The sequence below is a fragment of the Dermochelys coriacea genome, chromosome 20, assembly GCF_009764565.3.
Source record: "Dermochelys coriacea isolate rDerCor1 chromosome 20, rDerCor1.pri.v4, whole genome shotgun sequence".
Taxonomy (NCBI): domain Eukaryota; kingdom Metazoa; phylum Chordata; order Testudines; family Dermochelyidae; genus Dermochelys; species Dermochelys coriacea.
The window spans coordinates 15,800,398-15,823,941 of NC_050087.2; the positions used below are offsets into that span (position 1 = coordinate 15,800,398).

The window sequence follows — 23,544 nt, forward strand, 5'->3', positions numbered from 1 at the left end:
CGTCACCTCCAATCCCCCAAGTCACCCTCCTGCCACCTCTGGCCCCCAGTCACACCACTGCCCCTTCATACCCCACCCCCCCAATCACTCACTGCCTCTTCAGGGCCCCCCCATCACCCACTGCCCCTTCATATCCCCCCCATCGGTCACACACATCCCATCACGCCCTGCCCCTTCATGGTCCCCCACCCCAGTCACAGCCCACTGCCCCCAGAGAGGCCCAATGACCCCGGGGCCTGCATGTGCCCCCCAGGAGCTGCGCTGACTTCCCACCAGCACAGGTTGAGGAAGCCCCGAGCAAACCCACAGGAAGGGCTGGGCTGCCGGAAACGGTTTGAGTGAACCACACCCGCCACAGCTCTGCCGGTGCCCCTCACTCCCGACCCGCAGCCCCCTGCTAGCCCAGCTCTGGGCTCCCCCCAGCCCTGCTGGTGCCTGTCACTCCCAATCCAAGGAAAGCATTTCCTAACCCTAAGAAGTGCCGGGTGGTGGACCGGTTCCCCCAAGGGGGGTGGTAGGAGACCTGTCCCATGGGGAACGGGCTACTGGGGCCAGGGCTCACGTCCCCCCGGTTGCTGGCAGCTCCCTGCACTGTATGGTGCTAGCATGGGACAGCACAACAGTTGGGACCCAGGGTTCCCAGCCTGCGGGGGCTCTGGGACCAGTAACCACAGCTCCAGGAGAGAAAGGGACCCCTCCCCCCCCCCCGGTTACATGCAGCAGGCCAGCTCCCGAGCCCAGCAACGCCAGAGTCACTGCACCAAAATCCCAGCTAATCCAGATCTGTCTAAATCCTGGCTATTCTGGATTAACTCCACCAAGACCCCAGCTCTTCTGGAGTCACTCTGGAGTCACTCTAATAAACCCTACTCAGGCGATGATTGCTTAATGCATCATAAAATCTGCCCTTTCCCAGCATCTTCAACCATTCAGCTGCCTCGACAGAGCAAAGACAGAGACAGAGAGAGGAAATGCGAGAGAGACCGGCTGCCAGAACCACCGTCGCTTGGAGGGACAGGATCCTCGCCCTCCCACCCCCAGGATAGCGGCTTTGGTTCTCACCTGGTCTGACTCCTGCAAGGACCGGCAGCGGGTGGTGGCTGAAAGCCATTCTTGGGGAGGTGGTGTGGGTGGAGAGGGCGCTGCAGAAATCCAGCTTCCCTGACTTCTTTAGGGAAGCCGGTCCTGGCAAGGAATCAGCGAGAGAGGGCAGGTTTAACAGGCGGAAAGATGGATTAGTATCCTGCTTGAGTCACCCCTTCTTGGCCTGTGCCCCCAGCCGCTGCCCTGCCCCCTGCTGCCCTGGCATCTCTGCCCTGCCCCCTGCTGCCCTGCCCCCTGCTGCCCTGCCCTCAGCTGCCCTGCATATCCCTGCCCGTAAGGCCCCACCGGGGGCCTGGATTTTGCCGGCTAACTCCGATGTCTCCCTAGCCCTGGGTGTCCCCATGCCACGGCTAGGCCACGGCGATCCAGCCGTCGGCTTTCAGGGCCCCCCTTGGCTACAAAGGCCCGTGCATTGTTTGGAAGCCTGGATCCACGTCGCTCTGATTTGCCTCCTGGGATCTGAGCCTCAGGCCTCTGCCTGCCAGACAGGACTCTGATGTTCATGTCTCTCAGCCGCAATTTCCCGCATTCATGTGACTCCAGCAGCTGGAGATTTACAGAGAGCCCCAAGCCCGGTGAGTAATGACACTGACCAGGTGTTGCCGCTTGGATCCCCCAGGCCGGGGCCCAAATCCCCCTTCCGCCCCCGCTGCCGCCCATCTTCCCTCACCAGATGGGCATGTCCCACCTCTCCAGGCTTTGGGGTGTCTCCATTTGGGGGGGTTCCATGCGCCAGTCCCCTGAGGCCGGATTCGCAGAGGGGCTGAGCATGGCAGCTCCCACCAATCTCAGGGCTCAGCACTGAAGGGGTCCCCCAAATGGCCCCCCTCAAACCTCCAGGCAGTGGGTGCTGCTGGCAGGAGGCCCATGCAGACAGGGCCCAGGGCTTTGACCCAGGGTCTCTCTGAGCACAGCGGGGCTGGGGGGAGGGTCAGGGGGTCCCCGTCACCCTGAGCCCCAAGACAGAGGAAGACACCCCACCAGGGCCAGGAGCACCAGGGCTGGGTGGGTGGAGGAGGAGGCAGAAGACACAGGCTGTGTCCCAAATTACAGCAGGAACCTCCCCAACACCCCACTGAGTGCCACAGCGTCATGGGCCCTCGTGCCCACCCCAGAGGTGGCTGCATCTCAGCCTGGGGTGAGGGATCCCTGCACAAACAGCCCCCGCATCCCAACCCAGAGGTGGCTGCATCCCACTGTGCTGAGTGCAAATGAATCTCTTTGGGACTGGTTGTGCTAAAGGGTGTTGTGTAACTGACAAGGGGACAACCTGGCTGGGGAGGGATGGCGGTCAGGGAACAGGAGCTGGGGCCCTTCCGCTCTAGGGGGCGCCAGGTCTGATCTGGCCTCACGGCAGGGGACTGGCTGGCTTGGGGGGCAGGAATGGGACCTGGGGCCTTTCCCCTCTAGGGGGCGCGGGATCCAGCCCATCCCGAGCCGGCATTGAGCATAGGGCTGCCGGCAGCGGGGGCTCTGGGATGGGGGAGACGCTGTGGTGGGCTGGGAGGTTCTCCCTGAAGCTGTCCCCACCCAGGGACGCCCGGAGGAGTTGGAGGCCGGGGCTGCCAAGGGCTGACGTGGACGCGCAGATGCTCTTATGCCAGCGAGTGCCCTTCTCTCGCGCCTTGGGCTCAGCTGGTTCCTGCTCCTCTCATCCTGCCCAAGGGGGCCTCCAAGGCCCGGAGAGCGCGAGCGGCCCATGGGGAGCCTGCCTTCTCGTGCCAGCTGCCTGGCACCTGATCTCAGAGGAGCTGCCAGCTGCGAACACCTGCCCCCGTCAGACGGCTGCCAGGCCCTGCCTGTGCTACTGAACGGGCCATTTGTCAGGGATAAACCCGACGTGGCGGGGGGGGGGGGGAACACCGCACGATCCCCATCCTCACGCGGCTGGTTGGTGGGGGAGGGAGATCCCCATGACCACCTGCCGGGGTGGGCACAGGCCCCGGCGTTGGCTGCACCTCGAGGGACCAGAGATCCCGGTTTTATAGGGACATCCTGAGATTCGAGGCTTTGTCTTGTACCAGCGCCTCTTACATCCTCCCCCCTCCGCCACCTGATTTCTCACTCTTGCTATCAGGCCCTACCTGCAGCCTCCGGGGCACTGTATCAAACGGGCCATGAGGCACAGTGTGGTTTATGAGCTGGGCGGGGGGAGCCCAAGGCTGGGCTAGCGGGGGGCTCTGGGTCGGGAGTGAGGGGCACCAGCGGAGCTGTGCGGGGAGCCCCCATCTCTGTGATGGCCCAGTGCAGTCTTGTTCTTGGATTTGGTGCCATTACGCCCTGTGGCAGCTGCAAGTTGGGGGCAGCTGCCGGTGCCGCACTGGGGGGGGCTGGGTTGCTCTCAGGGCCCCCCAACCCTCCTTCTGCTCCGCAAACTGCCTCCCATGATGCCTGGTGCCAGCACGGACAGCACTCACCCCATTGACAGCGCCAGACCCTGCCCCTTTGCCCATGATGCAGCTGGCATGGTGCCCATGCTGGCAAGCGTCTCTCCTTTGTGAGTGTGAGCTGGAGGGGGTGATGCCTGGCGAGAGGCACCCTGACCTCCAGGGTGGGCAGCACCCAGGGTAATAACCTGCAGGCCCAACAGGGGTCACTGGCCTGATGGGATTACAGGCCAAGATTTTGCCGGGATGGCATATGTGCTGCCCCATGCCTCATGTTATCAGGTGCCAGTCCCACCCCCACACGGCTGGGGCCCAAGAGATCTGGATTTGGATCCTGGCACTCAGACTCGCTGCCTGTCTATGCCTCAGTTTCCCCATCTGATCCGTCTGCTGCCTGTTGTGTGTCTGCAGCATCCAGTGCGGGGGCACCTGGGGAACTGGCAGGACTTGGGGGTTATCACAGGGGGGTTCCCAGTACCCAGAATGACGCCTGTCAGACCCAGTGCTGATCAGAGACTCTGGCATGGACAGAATGGAAATCAGAATAACAATGCCCAGTTCACACAGACAGGGGAAGGGGCTCACCAAGGTCTCAGAGCCGGGAAAAGAGCCAACAGGTCCCAGCTCCCAGCTCCCTGTGCTAACCACTAGACCCCACTTCCCTCCCAGAGCTAGGATAGAACCCAGGAGTGCTGTGTGATGAAGTGGGACTGTTCTTAATGTTTCCTCTGAATACTGTAGGGGTGCCTCAGTTTCCTCTATGCATTTCTTAAGTCTCTAGGTGGTGGGATAAAGGGGTGTAATTGCAGAGCAAAGGGACAGGGTACATAAATGGCCGATGCTCTGTCTCCTGGCAACTGGTGGCCTGCCCCCCACCCCGCAAGATGAGAGCTAAAGGGTTGGAGAACAAAGGAATCCGGTGACCTCCTGGCCCGGAAAGGGACAAAGCCCAGAGGAGGAGGGGCTGGAGAGAGTTTCAGTTTGGGGACGAGGAGTGAAGTGTGGACGTGATTGTCTGGCTCACTGCCCTCCAGAATGGACCCGGCTGAGGGGTCCTGTTCTCTGCACATACAAGCTCTGTTTCAGACCATGTTCCTGTCGTCTAATAAACCTCTGTTTTACTGGCTGGCTGAGAGTCACGTCTGACTGCGGAGTTGGGGGGCAGGACCCTCTGGCTTCCCCAGGACCCCGCCTGGGCGGACTCGCTGTGGGAAGTGCAGGGAGGGGCAGAGGATGCTGGATGCTCCGAGGTCAGCCCCAGGGAGGGGGAAGCCGGGTGAACTGTGTGTCCTGCAGACAGGCTGCTCCCAGAGAGGAGACTCCCCCAGAGTCCTGACTGGCTTCGTGGGGAGCAATTCCAGAGCATCGCCCAGGGACTGCGGGACATCCTGGCTCCCAGCCCCTGGGCTAACCACTAGACCCCACTTCCCTCCCAGAGCTAGGATAGAACGCAGGAGTCCTGGCTCCCAGCCCCTGAGCTAACCACTAGACCACACTTCCCTCCCAGAGCTAGGATAGAACCCAGGAGTCCTGGCTCCCAGTCCCTGGGCTAACCACTAGACCCCACTTCCCTCCCTTAGAGAGGAGTTTTCGTTGTTCATACAGAACAGTGAATTGTTCAGAGCTGACGAGACAGAGCGGGGTGAATGCAGAGAGACAGACGGACAGACAGAGATGGACAGACAGAAAGCAGCTCCCAGACAGCCTCATCACTCACTGCCCCCTGCCCCCAAATGAAGGGCCACGCCAGGGTGACACTCTGGGGGTTCACCAGCTAATTCCTTACCGGAGCCAAGATGCTCTGGCTCCTGGCTCCCCCAGGCCTGCCCCACACCCCACTCTGCCGGTGCCCCTCACTCCCAATCCGCAGCCCCTGCTAGCCCAGGCCTGCCACCCTACACTCTCCTGGTGCCTCTCATTCCCGACCCACAACCCCTAGGTGCCGAATGACTCTGATGCTTCTGTGACTTGGACCAATCAGCTCCTGGCCTTCCCCCAGCACAGCCCCCAGCCCCACATCCTGCCATGGGGCAGCTGCACGCAGCCCGGCCCAGCTCTTCCCTGCAAAAGCCAGAGTGCAGCTGTGCCCCATGGCCTCCCAGGGCCCCGCATGGAGACACGGGGGGGCAGAAAATCTGGGGGGCCCAACCCCCTCACTCTGGGCATCGCCCCAGGAGGCCACACAGCAGGTCCCTGCCCCGATCTGCGACCCCCACCCCCGTACCTGCGTCCACATCGTTGGGCCAGCCGCTGGCCTGGCTGCTGCCGGCGGCGGGCGAGCGCCCCGTCCCGGGGTAGAAGACCTCGTCCACGGGACTCTCCATCTCGCTGTCATCCAGCGACTTGGGGCGCTTGGTGGAGCTGGGGAGGTAGCGAGGGGGAGAGGTTGGGTGGGGTGACAGGAGGGTGGGGGGTGGGGTTCAGGGCCTTTCCCCTCTAGGGGTGCCAGCCCTGATTGGCCCCAGGGCAGGGTGACAGGCGCGGGGGGGGGAACAGGGCACGGGACTTTCCCCTCTAGGGGTGCCAGCCCTGATTGGCCCCAGGGCAGGGTGACAGGCGCGGGGGGGGGAACAGGGCATGGGACTTTCCCCTCTAGGGGTGCCGGCCCTGATTGGCCCCAGGGCAGGGTGACAGGCGCAGGGGGGGGGAACAGGGCACGGGACTTTCCCCTCTAGGGGTGCCGGCCCTGATTGGCCCCAGGGCAGGGTGACAGGCGTGGGGGGGGGGAACAGGGCACGGGACTTTCCCCTCTAGGGGTGCCGATCCTGATGCAGTCCCAGGGCGAGGATGGGCTGGTTCAGCGGGTGGGGAGTGGGACATGGGGCCTGTTCCCTCTAGGGGGCATCAGCCCCAGGGTGGGCTGGGAGTGGTGCCCGTCTGACGACAGAGCGGGTCAGCAGCCCGTGTGCAAAGCGAGTTTGTCGGGGGGAGAGGCCGAAGGCGGATGGAGCAGAGGGGAGCGAGGCCCCCCAGCCGGGCGGCACAGGGGCGGGGTCTCCCCTGGGCAGGACGGCGCGTACCTGGTGGAAGGAGGTGACGTTATGGACCGCCGGCCCAGAGTCACCTGGTTGATGTTGTAGTAACTGGGGCTCTCCAGATCTGCCAGGGAGAAGTTGGGACCTGATGCCGTGGCCACGGGAGCTGCGGGAGGAGAGACAGCGGGTGAGGGGCAGCGCGGGGCACCGGGCACGCAGGCCTCCGCCCCGCAGCTGGCGCCAGGGGAACGACGCCCTGTACAGACCAGCTGCTGGGCACGGCGACATTGCAGGCAAAGCAATCACACGACACTCAGGGCCCAGCTACGGCCATTCAGGGCCTACCCATAACCCCGCCCCCGCCCCCTAGCCCCGCCCCTCAGGGTGACGGGCTCAGGCTCTCTGCAGGCTCAGGCAGCGTGGGTTACGCTCAGGTCCCGTTTCTGAGCTTTTCTCCCCAACCGCAGGGGCTGGAAACTTTTCCCTGTCCCAGGAGAGCTGCAATTCTCCTGGGCCCGTGCCCCCCGGCGCCAGCCCCCCGGCTCTGCCGACGGTGCCTAGGCCTTCACCTGGCCTGGGGCGACAGGCTCAGCTTTTGCTCGGTCCCCAGGTCGGGCAGAGGGGATAGACATGGAGCCCGGCTTCTGCTTGGCCACGGGGCACGTGAACCTGCTCTTCTGCAGTGCCCGCCTCCCCTACCCCCCAGCAGCCATTGGCTTAGCTTCTGAGCCAGCCTGTGGGCGTGCAGGAGGCTCCCACCCCATCACAGCCGTTCCCAACCCCCCTAGGATCCGCTTCCTAGGGGGAGCTGAGTGACATTGGGGGTGCAGGGCAGGGGGGAAATAGATTGAAGGAGCAAGATGGAGACGGAGCAGAGAATGATTCTCCAGCTGAGCCAGCCAGCATCCCCATACCCTGCCATGGGCGCCCCTTGCCAGCTGGGCACCCATCATGGGCAACCCGTGCCAGCCTCTCTAGCCAACCCCCTGGAGACGGACAAGGAGGAGAAAGGACCCCCGGGGGGAATCTATGGCAGCCCCCCTGCCCCCCGGGCCCGCCACTCACTCTGGGACACTCGGACCAGCTCCGTCACGTTCCAGACGCCCGACGTCACAAAACAGTCCTGGAAAGTCAAATGCCCTGAAGGGAAGGAGGAGACGGGCGTCAGCGGGGCAGCAATCGGGGCATGGAGGAAGGTGATGGACTCAGCTGGTGCCCCTCACTCCCGACCCACAGCCCCCTGCTAGCCCAGACTTGCCCCCCAGCTCTACCAGGGCCCCTCACTCCTGACCCGCAGCCCCTGCTAGTCAAGCCCTGGACTCCCCACAGCTCTGCGGATGCCTTTCAATCTTGGGGCAGGGAATATGGGGGGTAGAGAGAGGGCTGTGAGGGGCTCTCATCAGTGGGCAGTGGTTTGATGGGGGGATGGAGGGTGTAGGGGGTTATGGGGGGCTGTGGGGGTCTCACTGTTGGGCAGTGGTCTGATGGGGGATGGGAAGATGAGGGCTGTGGCGGGCTATAGGGGGTCAGGGGGGCTGTGGGGGTTTCTCACCCTTGGGAAGAGGTTTGATGGGGGGATGGGGAGATGGAGGCTTTGGAGGGACCATGGGGGGACTTTGGGGGGCTATGGGAGGTGGTGGGGTGGCTGTAGGGGGACCATGGGGGGCTGTGGGGGTCTCTCACCATTGGGCAGTGGTTTGATGGGGGGCTGGGGGGACCATGAGGGGCTGGGGGGGTCTCTCACCATTGGGCAGTGGTTTGATGGGGGGCTGTGGAGGGACCATGGGGGGCTGTGGGGGTCTCTCACCATTGGACAGTGGTTTGATGGGGGACCATGGGAGGCTGTGGGGGTCTCTCACCATTGGGCAGTGGTTTGATGGGGGGCTGTGGAGGGACTATGGGGGGCTGTGGGGGTCTCTCACCGTTGGGCAGTGGTTTGATGTCCACATCTCCTTGCTGGTTTGAACTGTCTGATTGTCCGGATTCTGTAACACACAAACAGAGAGTGACGTCAGGAGCTGGGCAGCGTCTGGCAAAGGGGGCCCAATCCTGGTGAGGTTCTGGGCAGTGCCCAGCACAGGGGGCCCGATCCCGGATGGGGTCTGGGCAGCACCCCGCACTGGGGGCCCGATCCTGGAGAGGGTCTGTATCGTTACCATAACAGACAACAACAAACCCAAACCCACCCCGGACCCTCCCCAAAGTTTGTCCCAAACTGACCTTCAGAACAGTATGCCAGGTGCACCCAGGAGTGCCATGGCCCCTCCCCGTTTCCCCCCGGACCCCACTCGCCCACCCCCTGCAGCCTTGGACTCAGGGTGGCCTCAGGACATTTTTAGCGCTGCTCAGCCTTCACCCTTCATTTTCCACCCGGTTTCCAGTCCCCCCAATGCTGGGCATCGGAGTCATCCCCCTCCACCCCTACTGCACATCAGGGCACAGCCCCGGCGCTGCAGTGGCACAGTTCAGGTGTTGCAGTGGCACAGCTTGGGCATTTCAGGGACACAGTTTGGGCATTGCAGTGGCACAGTTCAGGTGTTGCAGTGGCACAGCCCGGGCTTTGCAGTGGCACAGTTCGGATGTTGCAGTGACACAGTTTGGGCATTGCAGTGGAACAGCTCTGGAGTTGCAGTGGCACAGTTCGGACATTGCAGTGGCACAGTTCAGTGTGGCAGTGGCTCAACCTGGGCTTGGCAGTGGCTCAACCTGGGCTTTGCAGTGGCACAATTTGGGCATTGCAGTGGCACCATTCAGGCATTGCAGTGGCGCAGCCCAGGCTTTGCAGCGGCACTGCCCGGGTGTTGCAGCTCTGGTGCCGTGAGTGTTTAGCGGTAGCGCTCGTGGTGTACCCAGGGGTGCAGCAGTTCTCCACCCTCACCCCACATTTTCTCTGCTGGGGTTAATGGGCCACGTCCCGACCCCCTTCCTCAGCCTGTATCCCCTGGCGAAGGCAGCGGCCCCTCAGCGGCAGGATGGTGCCATGGCCCCGCAGCTGGCGCTGGGCACAGGACCGGGCTGAGGACCCAAGCGGTCGGCGCTGCCCTGGATTCTCCGGCTGTGCCCTGTGGGGCTGCCCAGCCGGGAACCTCCAGGCCTGAGGCCTCCAAAGAGTTAATCGGCCTCGGCCTTCCCCTGCTGGCTTGGCACAGGCGGCTGCCAGCCCGCGGGTTACCTATGTCAACAGCCCACGCTCTGCCCCCCCTCCTGGCATCAGCCGGGGTGCCGCCCCCTGCCCCGGGTCCATCTCCTCCAAAGCCCAGCCCCCCAAAAGCTGGCTCAGGCCCCGCTCCCCGTTCGGCCCTGCCGGCTGCTGGCAGCCATCTTAAAACTTGGCAGCCATTTTAGTGCTGGCGGCTAGCAGCGGCCCCATGGCTGAGGGAGGGACGGGGCTGGGGGCTGAACCCTGGGACTGGGGAAACGCAGCCTTCAAAGCGATGAGAGGGGGAGGCCGGGGGGGAGGGGGCATGGTGGGGGCTGGCGTGGGAAACACACAGGTTCTCGAGGCCTCCCCAGGCACAAGCTCCCGCCAGCTCTGGGGCCAGTGAGCCAGCCTGGGGTCAGAGAGGAAGAGGCCGGGCACGCTGCGTCTGGGTTGCAGGAGGGGAGTGGGGTCTGGTGGTTAGAGCAGGGGCCAGGGAGCCAGGAGTCTGGGGTTCTCTCCCCAGCTCCGGGAGGGGCGGGGTGTCTGGTGGTTACAGCGGGCGGGAGCAGGACTCCTGGATTCTATCCCAGAGCCCTCGTTAGTGCTGGCTAACGACCCAGTGGGGTGGGGCTCGCGGTGCTTGTGGGGTGCAGGACAGTGCCCTTCGTGGCTGGGCAGGAGCTGTGAGACGTCCCAGGGCTCAGTGCCCTCAGCCCAGCCTGGGCAGGGGCTGGACGGGGGCTGCTCCACCAGGGGTCCCAGCAGGGAACAGCTATGGAGCCGCCCCCTAACGCTTGGCCACACTCGGCTCCAGAGCTGGGATAGAACCCAGGAGTCCTGGCCCCCAGCTTCCCCGCTCTAACCACTAGACCCCGTCCCCACTCCTCCCAGAGCCAGGGAGAGAACCCAGGAGTCCTGCCCCAGCCACGCCTCCCTCCATCAGTTCTGGTGGGGGGAGAGGTCCCCCCTCCCCAGCTTTTATCCAGCGACTAAACCCTTATCGGGTGGCAGCAGCTGAACAAACATAAACCTGCCGCTGGCAGAGCCCCTACAATGCCCGGCTGCTTTATCTAACCCACGCAGACCAAGCACAGCCCCCTGCCAGCAGTGCTCTGAAGGGGGGGGAAGCCAGGCAGGATTTTACTTGCCCCCCCGACCCCAGTGCCAGCTTCTCCCCAAGGAGGCTCTGAGACACCATCGGGTGCTGGGGGGTCGGATCCACGGAGACGCCATAATGCAAGCTGGTGCTAAGCCGGGATTCTGGTGCCCCTCACTCCCGACCTGCAGCCCCCTGCTAGTCCAGCCCTGGGCTCCCCTCCCACAGAGAAAGGGTGATGGAAGGACTGAGCTGGGAGGGGGCTGCCCCTAAGCCTCCACCCAGGTGAGAGCAGGGATCGAACCCCGCCTCCCCCCAAGTGGAGAAAGACTCGCCCCAGGCTGAGGGGCGCTATAGGGACTATGACCTGCAGGCCGAGGGGCTGCTGCCCACACGCTCCAGCTCACAGTGCCCTGCTCGCCCTGGTTCGAATCTCAGCACAGACTTTCCAGCCACCCCGTCCCTGCCCAGGGGCTCCCTGCCCAGCGGAGCTCATTAGCTGGGCCCTGCCCCTGCCTGCCCAGGCCAGCCCCAGAAGCTGGGACGCGATTGGCTGCGGGGCGCGGCGATGGGAGGGCCAGCGATGGCAGCCACAGAGCCCCCTCCTCCCTGGCCATGGGCAGTGCCCTCTCGGCGCCAGGACTGTAGCCTCCCCCCCCCAGCTCCATGCACCCCACAACAGTTGCTCGGCTGCGCGATCCTGGCCCTTCCCGCTCCGCTCCCCACCCCCACCCCCAGTACCCCATGGCTGATCATCTCTGCGCTCCTACCTGCAACTGGCCCATGCTGCCAGCCTCCAGCGCCCCCCTAGGACCAGCCCCATAGGCTTCCTCCTGCTGCCCCTTGTGCTGGGGGGCTCCTGGAAACCCCCGCAAAGCTCCCCCTTGTCCTGCCAAATCCTCCTCCAACCTCCCCTTGGCTGAGACGCCGACTAACACCCCCCCTCCTCCGACACTGGCCAGGCTGCTGGGGAGCTGAGCCCGCTGCCGTCAGGCTGCCCAGAGCTGGCCCCATAGGCTCCCCCATCCACCCATCACTCCGTCCCCACCTGCTGTCTCTGGGCTTGTACCTAGATTGGGGCAGGGACCATCTGTTTGGTGTTTGTACAGCACCCAGCGCCACGGGGCCCTGGGTGCTACCGTAATACACCTAATAACGTACAGCTCCTGGCGCCACGGGGCCCTGGGCACTATTGTAATACACTAATACATAAGAATGGCAAGACACTAGAACAATCCCTAATCTCTTGATAGTATCTTCTAGCCTCCATCATCCAAAATCACTTGAGAGCAACAGGGCATCCTACGGAGCGAAAACGCTCCAGAGACAGCAAAGGGTTCGTGGGAGCAGTGGACCTCAAACACCCTTAAATGCATAGAAATGTCCATACACAACTGCCCCACCTCAGAGGCAGCTGCAGCTCAGCGCCAGGCGAGGGGTCCCTGTATAAACAGCCCCTGGGCCCCACCCCAGAGGTGGCTGCATCCCAGCGCTGGGTGAGGGGTCCCTGTGTAGCCAGCGTGTGGAGCATTTGCAGTCCTGCCGGGTGAGCCAAGGCAGCAGGACTGTCCGATGTGCTACTGGGCGAGGTTGGCTCCCTCCCTTCAGGCTCTGGGCTCTGCAGAGACCCCCGTGCCAGCGGCTCTGATGCTGGCCGGCACTGGACGAGCCCTGGGAGGTGCCCGCTAGGAGCAGACCGGCAAAGAAGGGGTTAGAGCTGCCCGGTGAGCTGGTGTGTAGGGCTAAGCCAAGCCTGGGCAGAGGGAGACAAGCTCACAAGGCTCAGGAGAGAGGATGGACCCCCCGCCCCCGCAAGCAACCGATCACCTCCCCCACACTGCCAATCACCACCTGCAGCCCGAGCTCCCCCACACCCCGTTTCCCGGTTCCCCTCAATCCCAACCCACAACCCCCATGCCTGAGTGGATGGGCCGGTCACCACTAATGGCCAGGCCCCACGGGTGGTTTTGCCCTGTCCCATGCCTGGGTTTGGTTCCTACATTGTATGGACCCCCACTCCCCCGACCCCCCACCTGGCTTCTGGCCGGCTCCCTGGACGGCGTGTGCTGAATGGGTCCAGTTTTGCTCCCACCCATGGGATTTATGGGCCCCTCCCTGCGCAGAACAACTGCGCCCACGAGCTGCACAGCCCAGAAACCGGGGACAGGCCGGGCAGGGAACCAGCGCCCCCAGAGGCGGGGGCAGCAGCACACCGGCGCTCAGCGAACACGCTCACCCGCTACGCCAGCACCCACAATGTTCATCCAATGGGCCCCCTCGGACATGCTAACATACCACATGCACATTAACCCACCCAGTGCGCAGGGAGAGCACACGTGAACACACCCAAGGCACACGCCCTCACTACGCTCAGACAACTGGCACACCAGACATACACAGCTCTCACCCACCATGGACACACAGCACGCAGACAGGACCACATGCTATGCACAGGGAACAGGCCATACCTCGCACACTCAACATTTGTGTGACACACATGTAGCATCACACACACACAGCGTGACTGTAATGTGCACACATGGACAAAATACAGTGATGTAACATACACACACACAATAGACGCGCAAAACACATGTAACACCCAGGTCACACATAAAATACACACGTCACACACACATTCCCCCCCCGCCCCCGACATCTCTGGCGCCTCCTGGATGGTCTAACCCCAGCTCACCCTTGCAGCGCCCCCATCCTCCCGCAGGAACTTAGCAAAGAGGGGGAACCTGCCTGGCTCTGGGACCCCCTTTGGGCACCGTAGCAGACTCCCAAAACCGCACATTCGCTTGCGACACTTGGAATGGACCTGACCCCAGACCAGATTTGATTGCCCCCCACAAGCTCGGCTTGGCCTTGGGGTAGGGAACCAAACCCCTGCCAGCTCCCCCGGATCCTAGCGGCTCCCTGCGCCGGGGGGCTCATCTGTGGGGAAGGTGCCAGAAAGAAACTGGGACAGTCAGAGCCCCCCAAGTGAGAGAGGCCTGTGAGGGCTGCACCTGTGGGGCTGGAGGCTCCATAGCACTGCCCTCAGCTCTGCTGGGTTTATGGGGAAGAAGCAACTGCCCCCGCCCCACATCAGCCAGGTCCCCAGAATCTCTGGACATGCTGGGTTGCACCCCCTCCCCACATCTGGAAGGCATGGGAAGGAGACATTGGCAGCCCAAGGGGATATGGGCCCCCGCCAATCACGCCGGTCCCTGACCCACCTCAAACCAGCCCCCTGTCCCCCTGAGGACCAGCCTCCTGACACCCCCCACAGGACACTCAGCCGCCCCCCCCAGGGCTGCTCAAAGACTGGAGGATTTAAGCCCAGCCCTTGGGGCCCGGAACGCAGCCCCCCCACCACCCAGGGGCAGGCTGGGGGGCGGAGGTCTTGGCAGGGATGAAAGCAAGCGAGAGGCAGATGGCAGCTGGACCCAGCCCCCAGGTCACACGAGCCAAGGCATTGTCTGGCCAGCCCAGCTGGCCCAGCGCCCTGATCCCTCTCGGCTCTGCCCCTCCCTGGGGCAGCTCTGGGCGGGGGGGGGGTTGTTCCCATCACTGCTCAAACCTCTCCCTGCTGGGCCAGCCCCTCCTCGCCCATCCCCTTCACTGGCTGGTTACTGCCAGGCCATGGTGCTCTGCCGTGGGTTACCCCACCTGCGCTCCGAGCCAAGCAGGGTGGGACTGTGCCACTGTTTGGATGGGAGACTATTCAAGTAACCCCCCAGGGAGCGCCAGGAGGTGGAGGGGCTCAACAGGGGGTGCTCTGCCCCCATCAGTTCTGGCCCTGAGCCCCAGCGTGGCACAAGCTCCCCCAACACGTCTGTAATAGGAGAGCCCCCCAAACCCCAGGCAGGGGGTCCCTGCTAGTTCCCCCACCAGCCAGCGTCCAGCGGAGGCAGGATCCTCCTTCCCTTCCTGGCCCAAGCATCTGGGTCGCCCCCTGGGGTTCTGGAACCTGCTGCCCTGCCCCTACCCTGCAGTGCCCATGTCTTCATGCCATACGCGGGACCTAGCACACACCTTCCCCAGCATCGGGCAGATCCTACAATAATAAACCACTGTGAGCAACCTGGTGCCCCCGGGAGACCCTACTACAACAACAAGCCGGCAGGCTTACCCCCCACTACAGACACATTTGAGCCTGGTGCCAGGGGCACGGGGCTAGATAGTATCCCCAGGGAGGAGATGCCCATTGGTGCAAAGGTATGGGCAGCACATGGTCCCACTGCTGCCCTCTCTCTCGGCCCCACGCCACCTTGGTATGTCAGGCCACCCTGCCCCAGATCCATGATGCCTGGCTTTGCCCCGGGCACCCCAGACCCAACACATAACAATGCTCGCCAGCCCGAGTCAGACCCAAACTTATTGTTATTAGGAGTATTACGGTAGCACCCAGAGCCCCCCACACAGCCTGCGCCCTGCTGAGCGGGGGGCAGCACAAATCAGAACAAAGAAACACAGCCCAAGGAGTTGCCAAGCCTTTACTCCATATCCCCTCTGCCCCCCAGGATTTCATACCAGTGCGGGGCAAGGGAAGGGTGCTGTGCCAGGGCAGCACCCAGCACCCCAGGGCTCAATCCAGCCCTGTGCCCCTGTGCCCTGAGTTTGCCCCCTGGCAGTGCCCATCAGGCTGGTCCCCCTCTGGGAAAGGCTGTGGGATGGGACAGGGGAGATATCCTGGCCCTCCCCAGGACACCCCCCTGTTGGCAATGGCCGGGGGAAATAAAGGGGGGGACTGGTAGCGCGCTGCCCACAAACCCTAGGGGGGCTGGTACAATGCTGCTCACACACCTTGGGGGGGCTGGTACCACACTGCTCACATACCTTGGTGGGGGAGGCTGGTACCACACTGCTCACAGACCCTGGTGGGGGGCTGGTACCACACTGCTCACACACCTTGGTGGGGGGGGGCTGGTACCACACTGCTCACACATCCTGGGGGGGGCTGGTACCACACTGTTCACACACCCTGCGGGGGGCTGGTACCACGCTGCTCACAGGCCCGGAGGGAGGTGGGGCACTGGACACTCCCACCATCAGGGTGAGCCCCCCAACAGCCACAGTAACCAGGCCTGGTCAGGGGACAGGTCACAGCAGCCAGAGCCTGGCGCGCAGGGCGAGGGGCAGGGCACTGCCAGGGGACCCCTCCTCTGGGAGCGTCATGGGGCTACTGGGGGGGCGGGGGCTTGGAGTTAGAGCTGTGGGGCTGAGAGTCAGGATGCTGGGTTCTGACTCTGGAGGGCCAGGGGGTCAGAGGGCACCAGGGAACAGCCCCCCCAGGAGCTGGAATTGAGGAGGGGGCCCAGCCCCATCCCGAGAGGCTTCTCTGGAGAAGAGGCAGCCCTGGATGGGGGGACTTTGCACCCAAGCCCCCAGGGACCCCTGTGAGTGGGGGCAGAGCGAGGACGGACGGACGGCCCAGTGAACAGGTTGGGGGCTCCCCTCAGCCAGCTGGCTGCAGCTGGCCCCTAATCCCGAGCGGAGAGGAGGGCGTGCATGTCTCTTTAAGAGGAGACTTGGCACTGCCCGGTGCCCGCTGGCAGCCGGGTTTACAAGCAGCCTGTGCCTGCTGCAGCCATTTGACGAAGGGGAAGAGGCAGCGGCTGAGCCAGAGCGAGAGGCCGCGCCGCCAGCCCCAGCCAGCCTAAGATGGCGGCGCGGCAATGGGACTGCCCGGCAACTGCCAACACCTGGCAACCACCAGCACCCGGCAACCACTGGCTCCTGGCTATCATCAATGCCCGGCAACCACTGTGCCAATGCCTGGCAACCGCCCACACCCAGCAACCACCATGCCGACACCTGGCAACCACCAGCACCCGGCAACCGCCAACACTCGGCAACCGCCATGCCAATGCCCAGCAACCGCCAATGCCTGGCTACCACTGTGTCAACCCCCGGCAGAGACAGACCGACCCACTCTGCAGGGAGAGGCAGATCTGTCCCTGTGGGCTCCTGGAGCGAACTGGGTGCCTAGGGCACGAGGCCAGGGCACTGCACGGGTTAATGACTGCCAGGGAGGGAGAATCCCACACCCCATTGGGAGAGAGAGAGACAGACAGACAGAGGGTGTATATGGAAAAAGAGAGAGAGAGAGATGGGGTGTATGGAGCTAGATAGATAGATAGATAGATAGATAGATAGATAGAGGGGGTGTATGGGGATAGAGAGATAGATAGATAGATAGATAGAAGGGGTGTATGGGGATAGATAGATAGATAGATAGATAGATAGATAGATAGATAGAGGGGGTGTATGGGGATAGATAGATAGATAGATAGATAGATAGATAGATAGATAGATAGGGGGTGTATGGGGATAGATAGATAGATAGATAGATAGATAGATAGATAGATAGAAGGGGTGTATGGGGATAGATAGATAGATAGATAGATAGATAGATAGATAGATAGATAGAAGGGGTGTATGGGGATAGATAGATAGATAGATAGATAGATAGATAGATAGATAGAAGGGGTGTATGGGGATAGCTAGATAGATAGATAGATAGATAGAAGGGGTGTATGGGGATAGATAGATAGATAGATAGATAGATAGATAGATAGATAGATAGATAGAAGGGGTGTATGGGGATAGATAGATAGATAGATAGATAGATAGATAGATAGATAGAAGGGGTGTATGGGGATAGATAGATAGATAGATAGATAGATAGATAGATAGATAGAGGGGGTGTATGGGGATAGATAGATAGATAGATAGATAGATAGATAGATAGATAGAGGGGGTGTATGGGGATAGATAGATAGATAGATAGATAGATAGATAGATAGATAGATAGAAGGGGTGTATGGGGATAGCTAGATAGATAGATAGATAGATAGATAGAAGGGGTGTATGGGGATAGATAGATAGATAGATACATAGATAGATAGATAGATAGATAGAAGGGGTGTATGGGGATAGATAGATAGATAGATAGATAGATAGATAGATAGATAGATAGATAGATAGATAGAAGGGGTGTATGGGGATAGATAGATAGATAGATAGATAGATAGATAGATAGATAGATAGATAGAAGGGGTGTATGGGGATAGATAGATAGATAGATAGATAGATAGATAGATAGATAGATAGATAGATAGATAGATAGATAGAAGGAGTATATGGAGCTAGATAGATAGATGCGGTGTATGGGGATAGATAGATAGATAGATAGATAGATAGATAGATAGAAGGGGTGTATGGGGATAGATAGATAGATAGATAGATAGATAGATAGATAGATAGATAGATAGATAGAAGGGGTGTATGGGGATAGATAGATAGATAGATAGATAGATAGATAGATAGATAGATAGATAGATAGATAGATAGATAGAAGGGGTGGATGGGGATGGATAGATAGATAGATAGATAGATAGATAGATAGATAGATAGATAGATAGATAGATAGAAGGGGTGTATGGGGATAGATAGATAGATAAATAGATAGATAGCAGGTTTGAGGATAGCTAGCCAGAGGGGGTGTATGGGGATGGACAGAGGACGTATGTGGGGATGGATGAATAGACAGACAGGGGTGGACGGGGACAGACAGACATGGGGACAGCTAGCCAGAGGGGGTGTCTGGGAACGGAGGGACAGACAGACGGACAGATGTGTGGGGGTAGCTAGCCAGAGGGGGTGTCTGGAGGCAGATGGGCAGCAAGGGCATAGGGGGATGGGGACAGAGATCTCGACTGGGGAGACACAGCTTCCCTGCCCCCTCAGCCCGCCCCCGGTTGCCGTGTGCCCAAACACTCTCGACGCCTGGTCCTCTCCCACCCCAGGCGGCTCACAACTCTGGCTGCCCCGGTGCATTGTGGGAGGCGGCAGTGGGTTTGGGTAATTGGTGTTCTCAGGACCCCCCCATCCCCGCCAATGGGACTCATCCCCAGAACTGCCTCCTTGGGCTTGACAAACAGAAGTGACTGCTGCCCCCTGCAGGGCGAGCTGGCAGGTAACCCCCTGACTGGGAGACGTGTGCAGAGGTGGGAGGTCAGATTGGACAAGGAGGGGTTGGACCCGCACCCCAAAACACACCACTCCTCCCACCAGCCAGAGCCCCAAACACAGCACCCTGGCCCACAGAAACACAGGCCCCCAAACATCCCCAATACAGCCCCCCAAACACCCCCCAATACAGCTCTCCATAATCCCCCAAACACCCCAATACAGTCCCCCAAAACAGCTCCCCATAACCCCCCAAACACCCCAAGATTGCACCTCACAGGCCCCCAAACATCCCCAATACAGACTCCCACAACCTCTCCAAACACCCCAATACAGCCTCCCGCACACCCCAATACAACTCCCAAACAAGCCCCAGTTTCTCTCTTTCTCTCGGTTTTAATAAAAGTTATTTCGAAGGTGGCAACTGAACCACCCAATACACAGAACTGAGAGCGGGGGCAGGGAGAGAGCAACAGACAGAGGGTGTGTGGGGCAGACGGACAGGGGACAAGAGGTGGGGCTGGAGGGGTGTGTGGGGCAGACAGATGGAGGGTCTGCGGGTGGGGCTGGAGGGTGCATGGGGCAGATGGACGGGAGTCAGAAGGTGGGGCTGGACAGACAGGTTTCTGTGGGGCTGGGGGAGCCTTGCCGGGGGTCTGACCCACATGCAAGGCAGCAGCAGGAAGGGGTGAGTGGAGGAGGCAGGTGATGGGGGGCAGGAGGAGCCCAGGTCTCCTGGGCTCTTGGGGAAGCTTCCCTCCACCCTGCCTGGCACCCACGGGGGCAAAGGTTGCTGCCCTCAAGAGGGACCTGGCAATGGGCCCCAGATGCTGCTGTTTCCTGGGTGAGGCTGGGGGGAGCAGAGACCTGCCCTGGGCCCGGGATCCCTGCTATGTGTGCTGCCTGCCGGGCACAGACCTCAAGGGCAGGGGCTGGACCCGCCCCAGGTCTGCCGAAGGGAGAGGGGTGCGGAGGAGCCAGCAGCGCGCCTGTGCCCAAATCCAGGCAGCCTCCCTGAGCCCTGCCCCACCCCCTCTTGCCATGGGGCTGGCAGAAGGGGTTCACTAGGCCTGGGGGTTGGGAAAGTTCCTGTCTTGGCTGGACCAGGGCCGGTCATGCCTGGCACAGGCGGGTGGGGGGTGTCCCTGGCACTGCCCCCAGGAGGGCAACAGGCCCCATCCCTGCTCCAGCCCCACAGGACAGTCACTGGGGCTGCGTATCCCCCGGCCAGAGCTAGGTGGCGCAGTGGGCTCAAGATGGGAGGACACTTCCACCTTCTAAGGCTGGGGATAGTAAATGCATCGTAAGGGAGCCTGTCACCTGGGCCTCTGGGCTCCCCCTCCCCGCACTCTGCCAGTGCCCCTCACTCCCGACCCGCAGCCCCCTGCTCTCCCAGCCCTGCGCCCCCTGCAGGGGGTGCTGTGGGTCTGTCAGTGGCACCTTGGCAGTGTCCCCCCTTCACTTTCACACGCGCCCGCCTGGCTGGAGGGGAAATCAGACCCATTCCTTGCCCCGGGTGACACAGGCCCCCTGGCAGGGAGCAGCTGGGTGGGGCAGGAGGGTTACACCCCTTTCCCAGGAAGGGCCGACGCCGCCCAGGGAGGTCCCAGGGGCCGTTACGCCAGCTTGGCTGTGGGCCGGCCTGCGAGGAAGGCGGGGGCGGGGGCCCAGCTGCTGTGAAAGGCCCTTTGTCTGCTGGCGGAGGTTATCCGAGGTAACCGCAGGATCGCGCCCGACCTTCTGTTCCACATTAGCACTGGGGGGCCCGGCTCCTGCCCACTCGCTCCCGCCGCTGACCTACTTTCCTCCGGAGACGCGCAAAGGGGGCCTGGCTGCTCCCGCTGCCCCAGGGGCCCTGAATTAGCTCCCACTGGGGGTGAGCAGCACAGGCAGGAGACACCCGCCACCCCTGCTGCCCACAGAGGCCCTGTTCCCAGAGCACGGGGACTGCCCCAGGCAACGTTCTACTCAGCACTTTGCTAATGGAGGGGTCATATCCCATTGCAGAGATGGGGAAACTGAGGCACAAGGGCAGGAAGGAGTATGGCCCAAGGTCACACAGACAGTAAGAGGCAGAGCTGAGGAACAGAACCCAGGAGTCTGGCTCCCAGCCCCCTGCTCCAACCACTAGACCACACTCCCCTCCTAGAGCTGGGGAACGAACCCAGGAGTCCTGGATGTCCCTACATGGCAGGACAGCCTCTGTGTGTTCTGTCTCAGCTGGGTACTCTGGGGGGGGGTGATGGGCATGGGGTGGTAGAGCGGCTGGCAGAGGGGCTGGGGTGCCGGACAGCCCAGGCTGAGCACGGCAGGATCTGGGGGTGCCCATGGGGAGCCCCGGGGGGTGGGCAGGATGGAGCTGCACTCACAGCCCGTGGCACCATCTGGCCACGCATCTCCCACCCGAGCCCAGCCCAGAGCTCCTGGGCCACCCCAACGGGCCCTCAGTGCCACTCGGAAGAGAGTCGGGCCAAAACCTGCCCAGATGGACAGAACCAAACCAAGCTCAGCCAGCCAAAATTGACCCACGAGCAGCCCCTGCACAGACAGAACTGACCCAGGATGGAGCTGAAGGGGGACCAGAACCGGGCCAAACAGAACAGAGCTGGGGCCAGAACCAACCCCGGATCAGAACCCGTCTGGCCCCACAGAGCTAAACCAGGGCTAGAACCCACCCAAAGAGAGCCAAGCCAGGCCCAGAACGGGGATACCAGGACTAGAACCCCCTCGGCAGCTAGTGCCCAGCCTGGCCTGGCCGCTTCTGCTCCGCCACCAGGAGGAACTTCCCCACCCGTCACCAGCAGCAATAGCAAGGCCTTTATCTTCTCTTTGCAGAGCATGGCCAGGTGGGCACCCCCGGCCTGGGGTAAGGGCAGTGCTGGGTTGGCAGGGGGGTTTCCATGTCCCACTTGGCCCCACTTTCTCCCTGCCCCCATCCCCGTCCTGCAGGGGGCTAGGTGGGGAGTCCTGTCCTGCAGGGGCCAGGCGGGGGGGGGAGGGATGTCCTGTCCTGCAGGGGGCCAGGCTGGGAGGTCCTGTCTTGCAGGGGGCTGGGTGGGGGGGTCCCATCCCCTGGGGGCTGGGCAGGTGGGGTCCCGTCTGTCTTGCCGCCCCATGTCTGGCAAGCCGCAGCCCCAGCTCTCGGGGCAGGAGCTCAACGCCCGCCGGGCTCCTGCTCCCACACACCAGCTGCCTGAGACCCTCCCTGGGGACCCCAGCCACTGACCCAGCCTCCGACACGATGTCCTGCCAAAGCTTCTCCTGATTAATTCAGTTAAGACGGGAACGAACTTCCCAGATCCCCTCGTCTGCTGGTCGAAGGCTCCCCACGCCGGCAGCCCCAGGCCCAGTGTCCAGGCCTGGGGCTCGGTTCTCTACGCCGAGGCAAGGGGCTGCAGGTCAGGATTGAGGGGCACCAGAGGCTGCCCCAACCGCAGGGCTGCAGTAAAGGTTAACGAGACTGGGCCACAGGGCAAATGGGGGGAGGGGATGATTTCAAAGAGGGAGGGGGAGCCTTCCCGGGGATCCCTGGCTGGGCTGGGACACCCCCTCCCCTGGCACAGCGGGAGGGGGGTTTGCAACTTTTCAGCCCCCGAACTTTTGCTAGTGGCAACATTAAAAATAAAACCCAGGAGTCCAGATTCCTACCCCACCCCCACACTGCCATTGACACACCCTCCCACCTCAGAACCAGGGACGGAACCCTGGAGTCCTGGCTCCCAGCCCCCAACTCTAATCACTAGTCCCCACTCCCCTCCCAGAGCCAGGCACAGAAGTCCTGGCTCCCAACCCCCCTCAGTGTCACACTCAGATGGGCTGGAAGGAAAGGGGATCGCAGGGGCTCTGGCCTCCGTCTGTCCTGTGCCAGGCACTGGTTCCTGGTGCTCCCAGCCCAGTTCTCCTACCTGCCCCACGGAAGGGTGCCAAACGCCTCTGCCGACGCCATGGGAGCAGGATCACGCCACCCACCACCAAGATGCTGCCACCTCTGGGCTGGGAGGCAGCAGCTGCTTGCCAGCTGGCCAGCCAGGCTCCCCATGCAATTTGGGACAGGAAGTGAAGGCAGAATCCTGTCACCCAAGCGCCCGGAGGGGCTGCCAGCCATGGGGGACTCATCTCCCCGCCATGTGCCGATGAGCTGCCAGCTCCACCGCTCCGGGAAGGCAGCCAAGCAGGGAGGATTATTTTTATAAGCCAGTAAAAGGCACGTGGGACTCAGGTAGATGGAGGCCCTATGTAGGAGAAGTGGATGCACAGAGCACAGTGGGGAATGGGGGGGGAGCAGGGAGCGAAGTGGGGGGTGGATCTTTAAACCAACCTTCAGAGAAATGTCTCACTGAGCTCCTTTCCCGCCTTCCCACCCCAAATTAGCAATTTCCAGGCCCCATGTGTCCAAAAATAGTACTTTCCAGGCCCTCTTGAGTCTAAAATTAGCAGTTTCTAGCCCCCCATAAAATTTGTGGTTTCTAGTCCCCACACGTCTAAAAATAGCAGTTTCTAGCCCCCCATGCATCTAAAATTAGCAGGTCCCCCCCCAATCCAAAAGGGGCCATTATTCAGCGCAGTTCAACTGAGCCAGTTCATGACAGCTGGTTCAAAAGCCACCCTTTTGAATTCTCGGGGGCCCCCACACCTGTCTCCCCAAATTAAAAGGGTAATTTCACCCAAATGAGAATTAACAGTTTCTTGTCTCCCCCTCCCTCCCCTCCCCCGGCTGAATGGGGCAGTTTCTCAGCCCCCCTGTGGGGTGAGCTCGGGAACAGATGCGGCTGAGGGGCATTTAGCCCAGCAGGCCTGGTCTCCTAGGATGAGTGACGGGAATGTGGGGTCCCACACTGCACCCCCACCCCGCCCCACAGCAGAGGGGCAGCCCGGCGC

General features: G+C 61.9%; 1 protein-coding gene and 1 long non-coding RNA gene across 11 annotated transcripts in view; both read right to left on the reverse strand.

Annotated features, from left to right (window-relative positions):
• LOC122458387 overlaps positions 1-23,544 on the reverse strand; it is a 493,263-nt gene that overhangs the window by 316,008 nt on the left and 153,711 nt on the right. The gene's annotated exons all lie outside the window — the stretch shown is intronic.
• NFIX (nuclear factor I X) overlaps positions 1-23,544 on the reverse strand; it is a 144,572-nt gene that overhangs the window by 19,390 nt on the left and 101,638 nt on the right. For 7 of the 10 annotated variants that reach the window (XM_043506890.1, XM_043506891.1, XM_038378680.2 and 4 more), the window contains 5 exons: positions 8,389-8,451; positions 7,532-7,606; positions 6,512-6,632; positions 5,716-5,852; positions 1,063-1,185 (listed from right to left, as the gene is read on the reverse strand). In XM_043506890.1, the coding sequence (XP_043362825.1) occupies positions 1,063-1,185; positions 5,716-5,852; positions 6,512-6,632; positions 7,532-7,606; positions 8,389-8,451 (519 nt within the window). The remainder of the gene's footprint in view (positions 1-1,062; positions 1,186-5,715; positions 5,853-6,511; positions 6,633-7,531; positions 7,607-8,388; positions 8,452-23,544) is intronic. The other 3 variants (XM_038378682.2, XM_038378687.2, XM_043506893.1) reach the window with 1 other exon arrangement.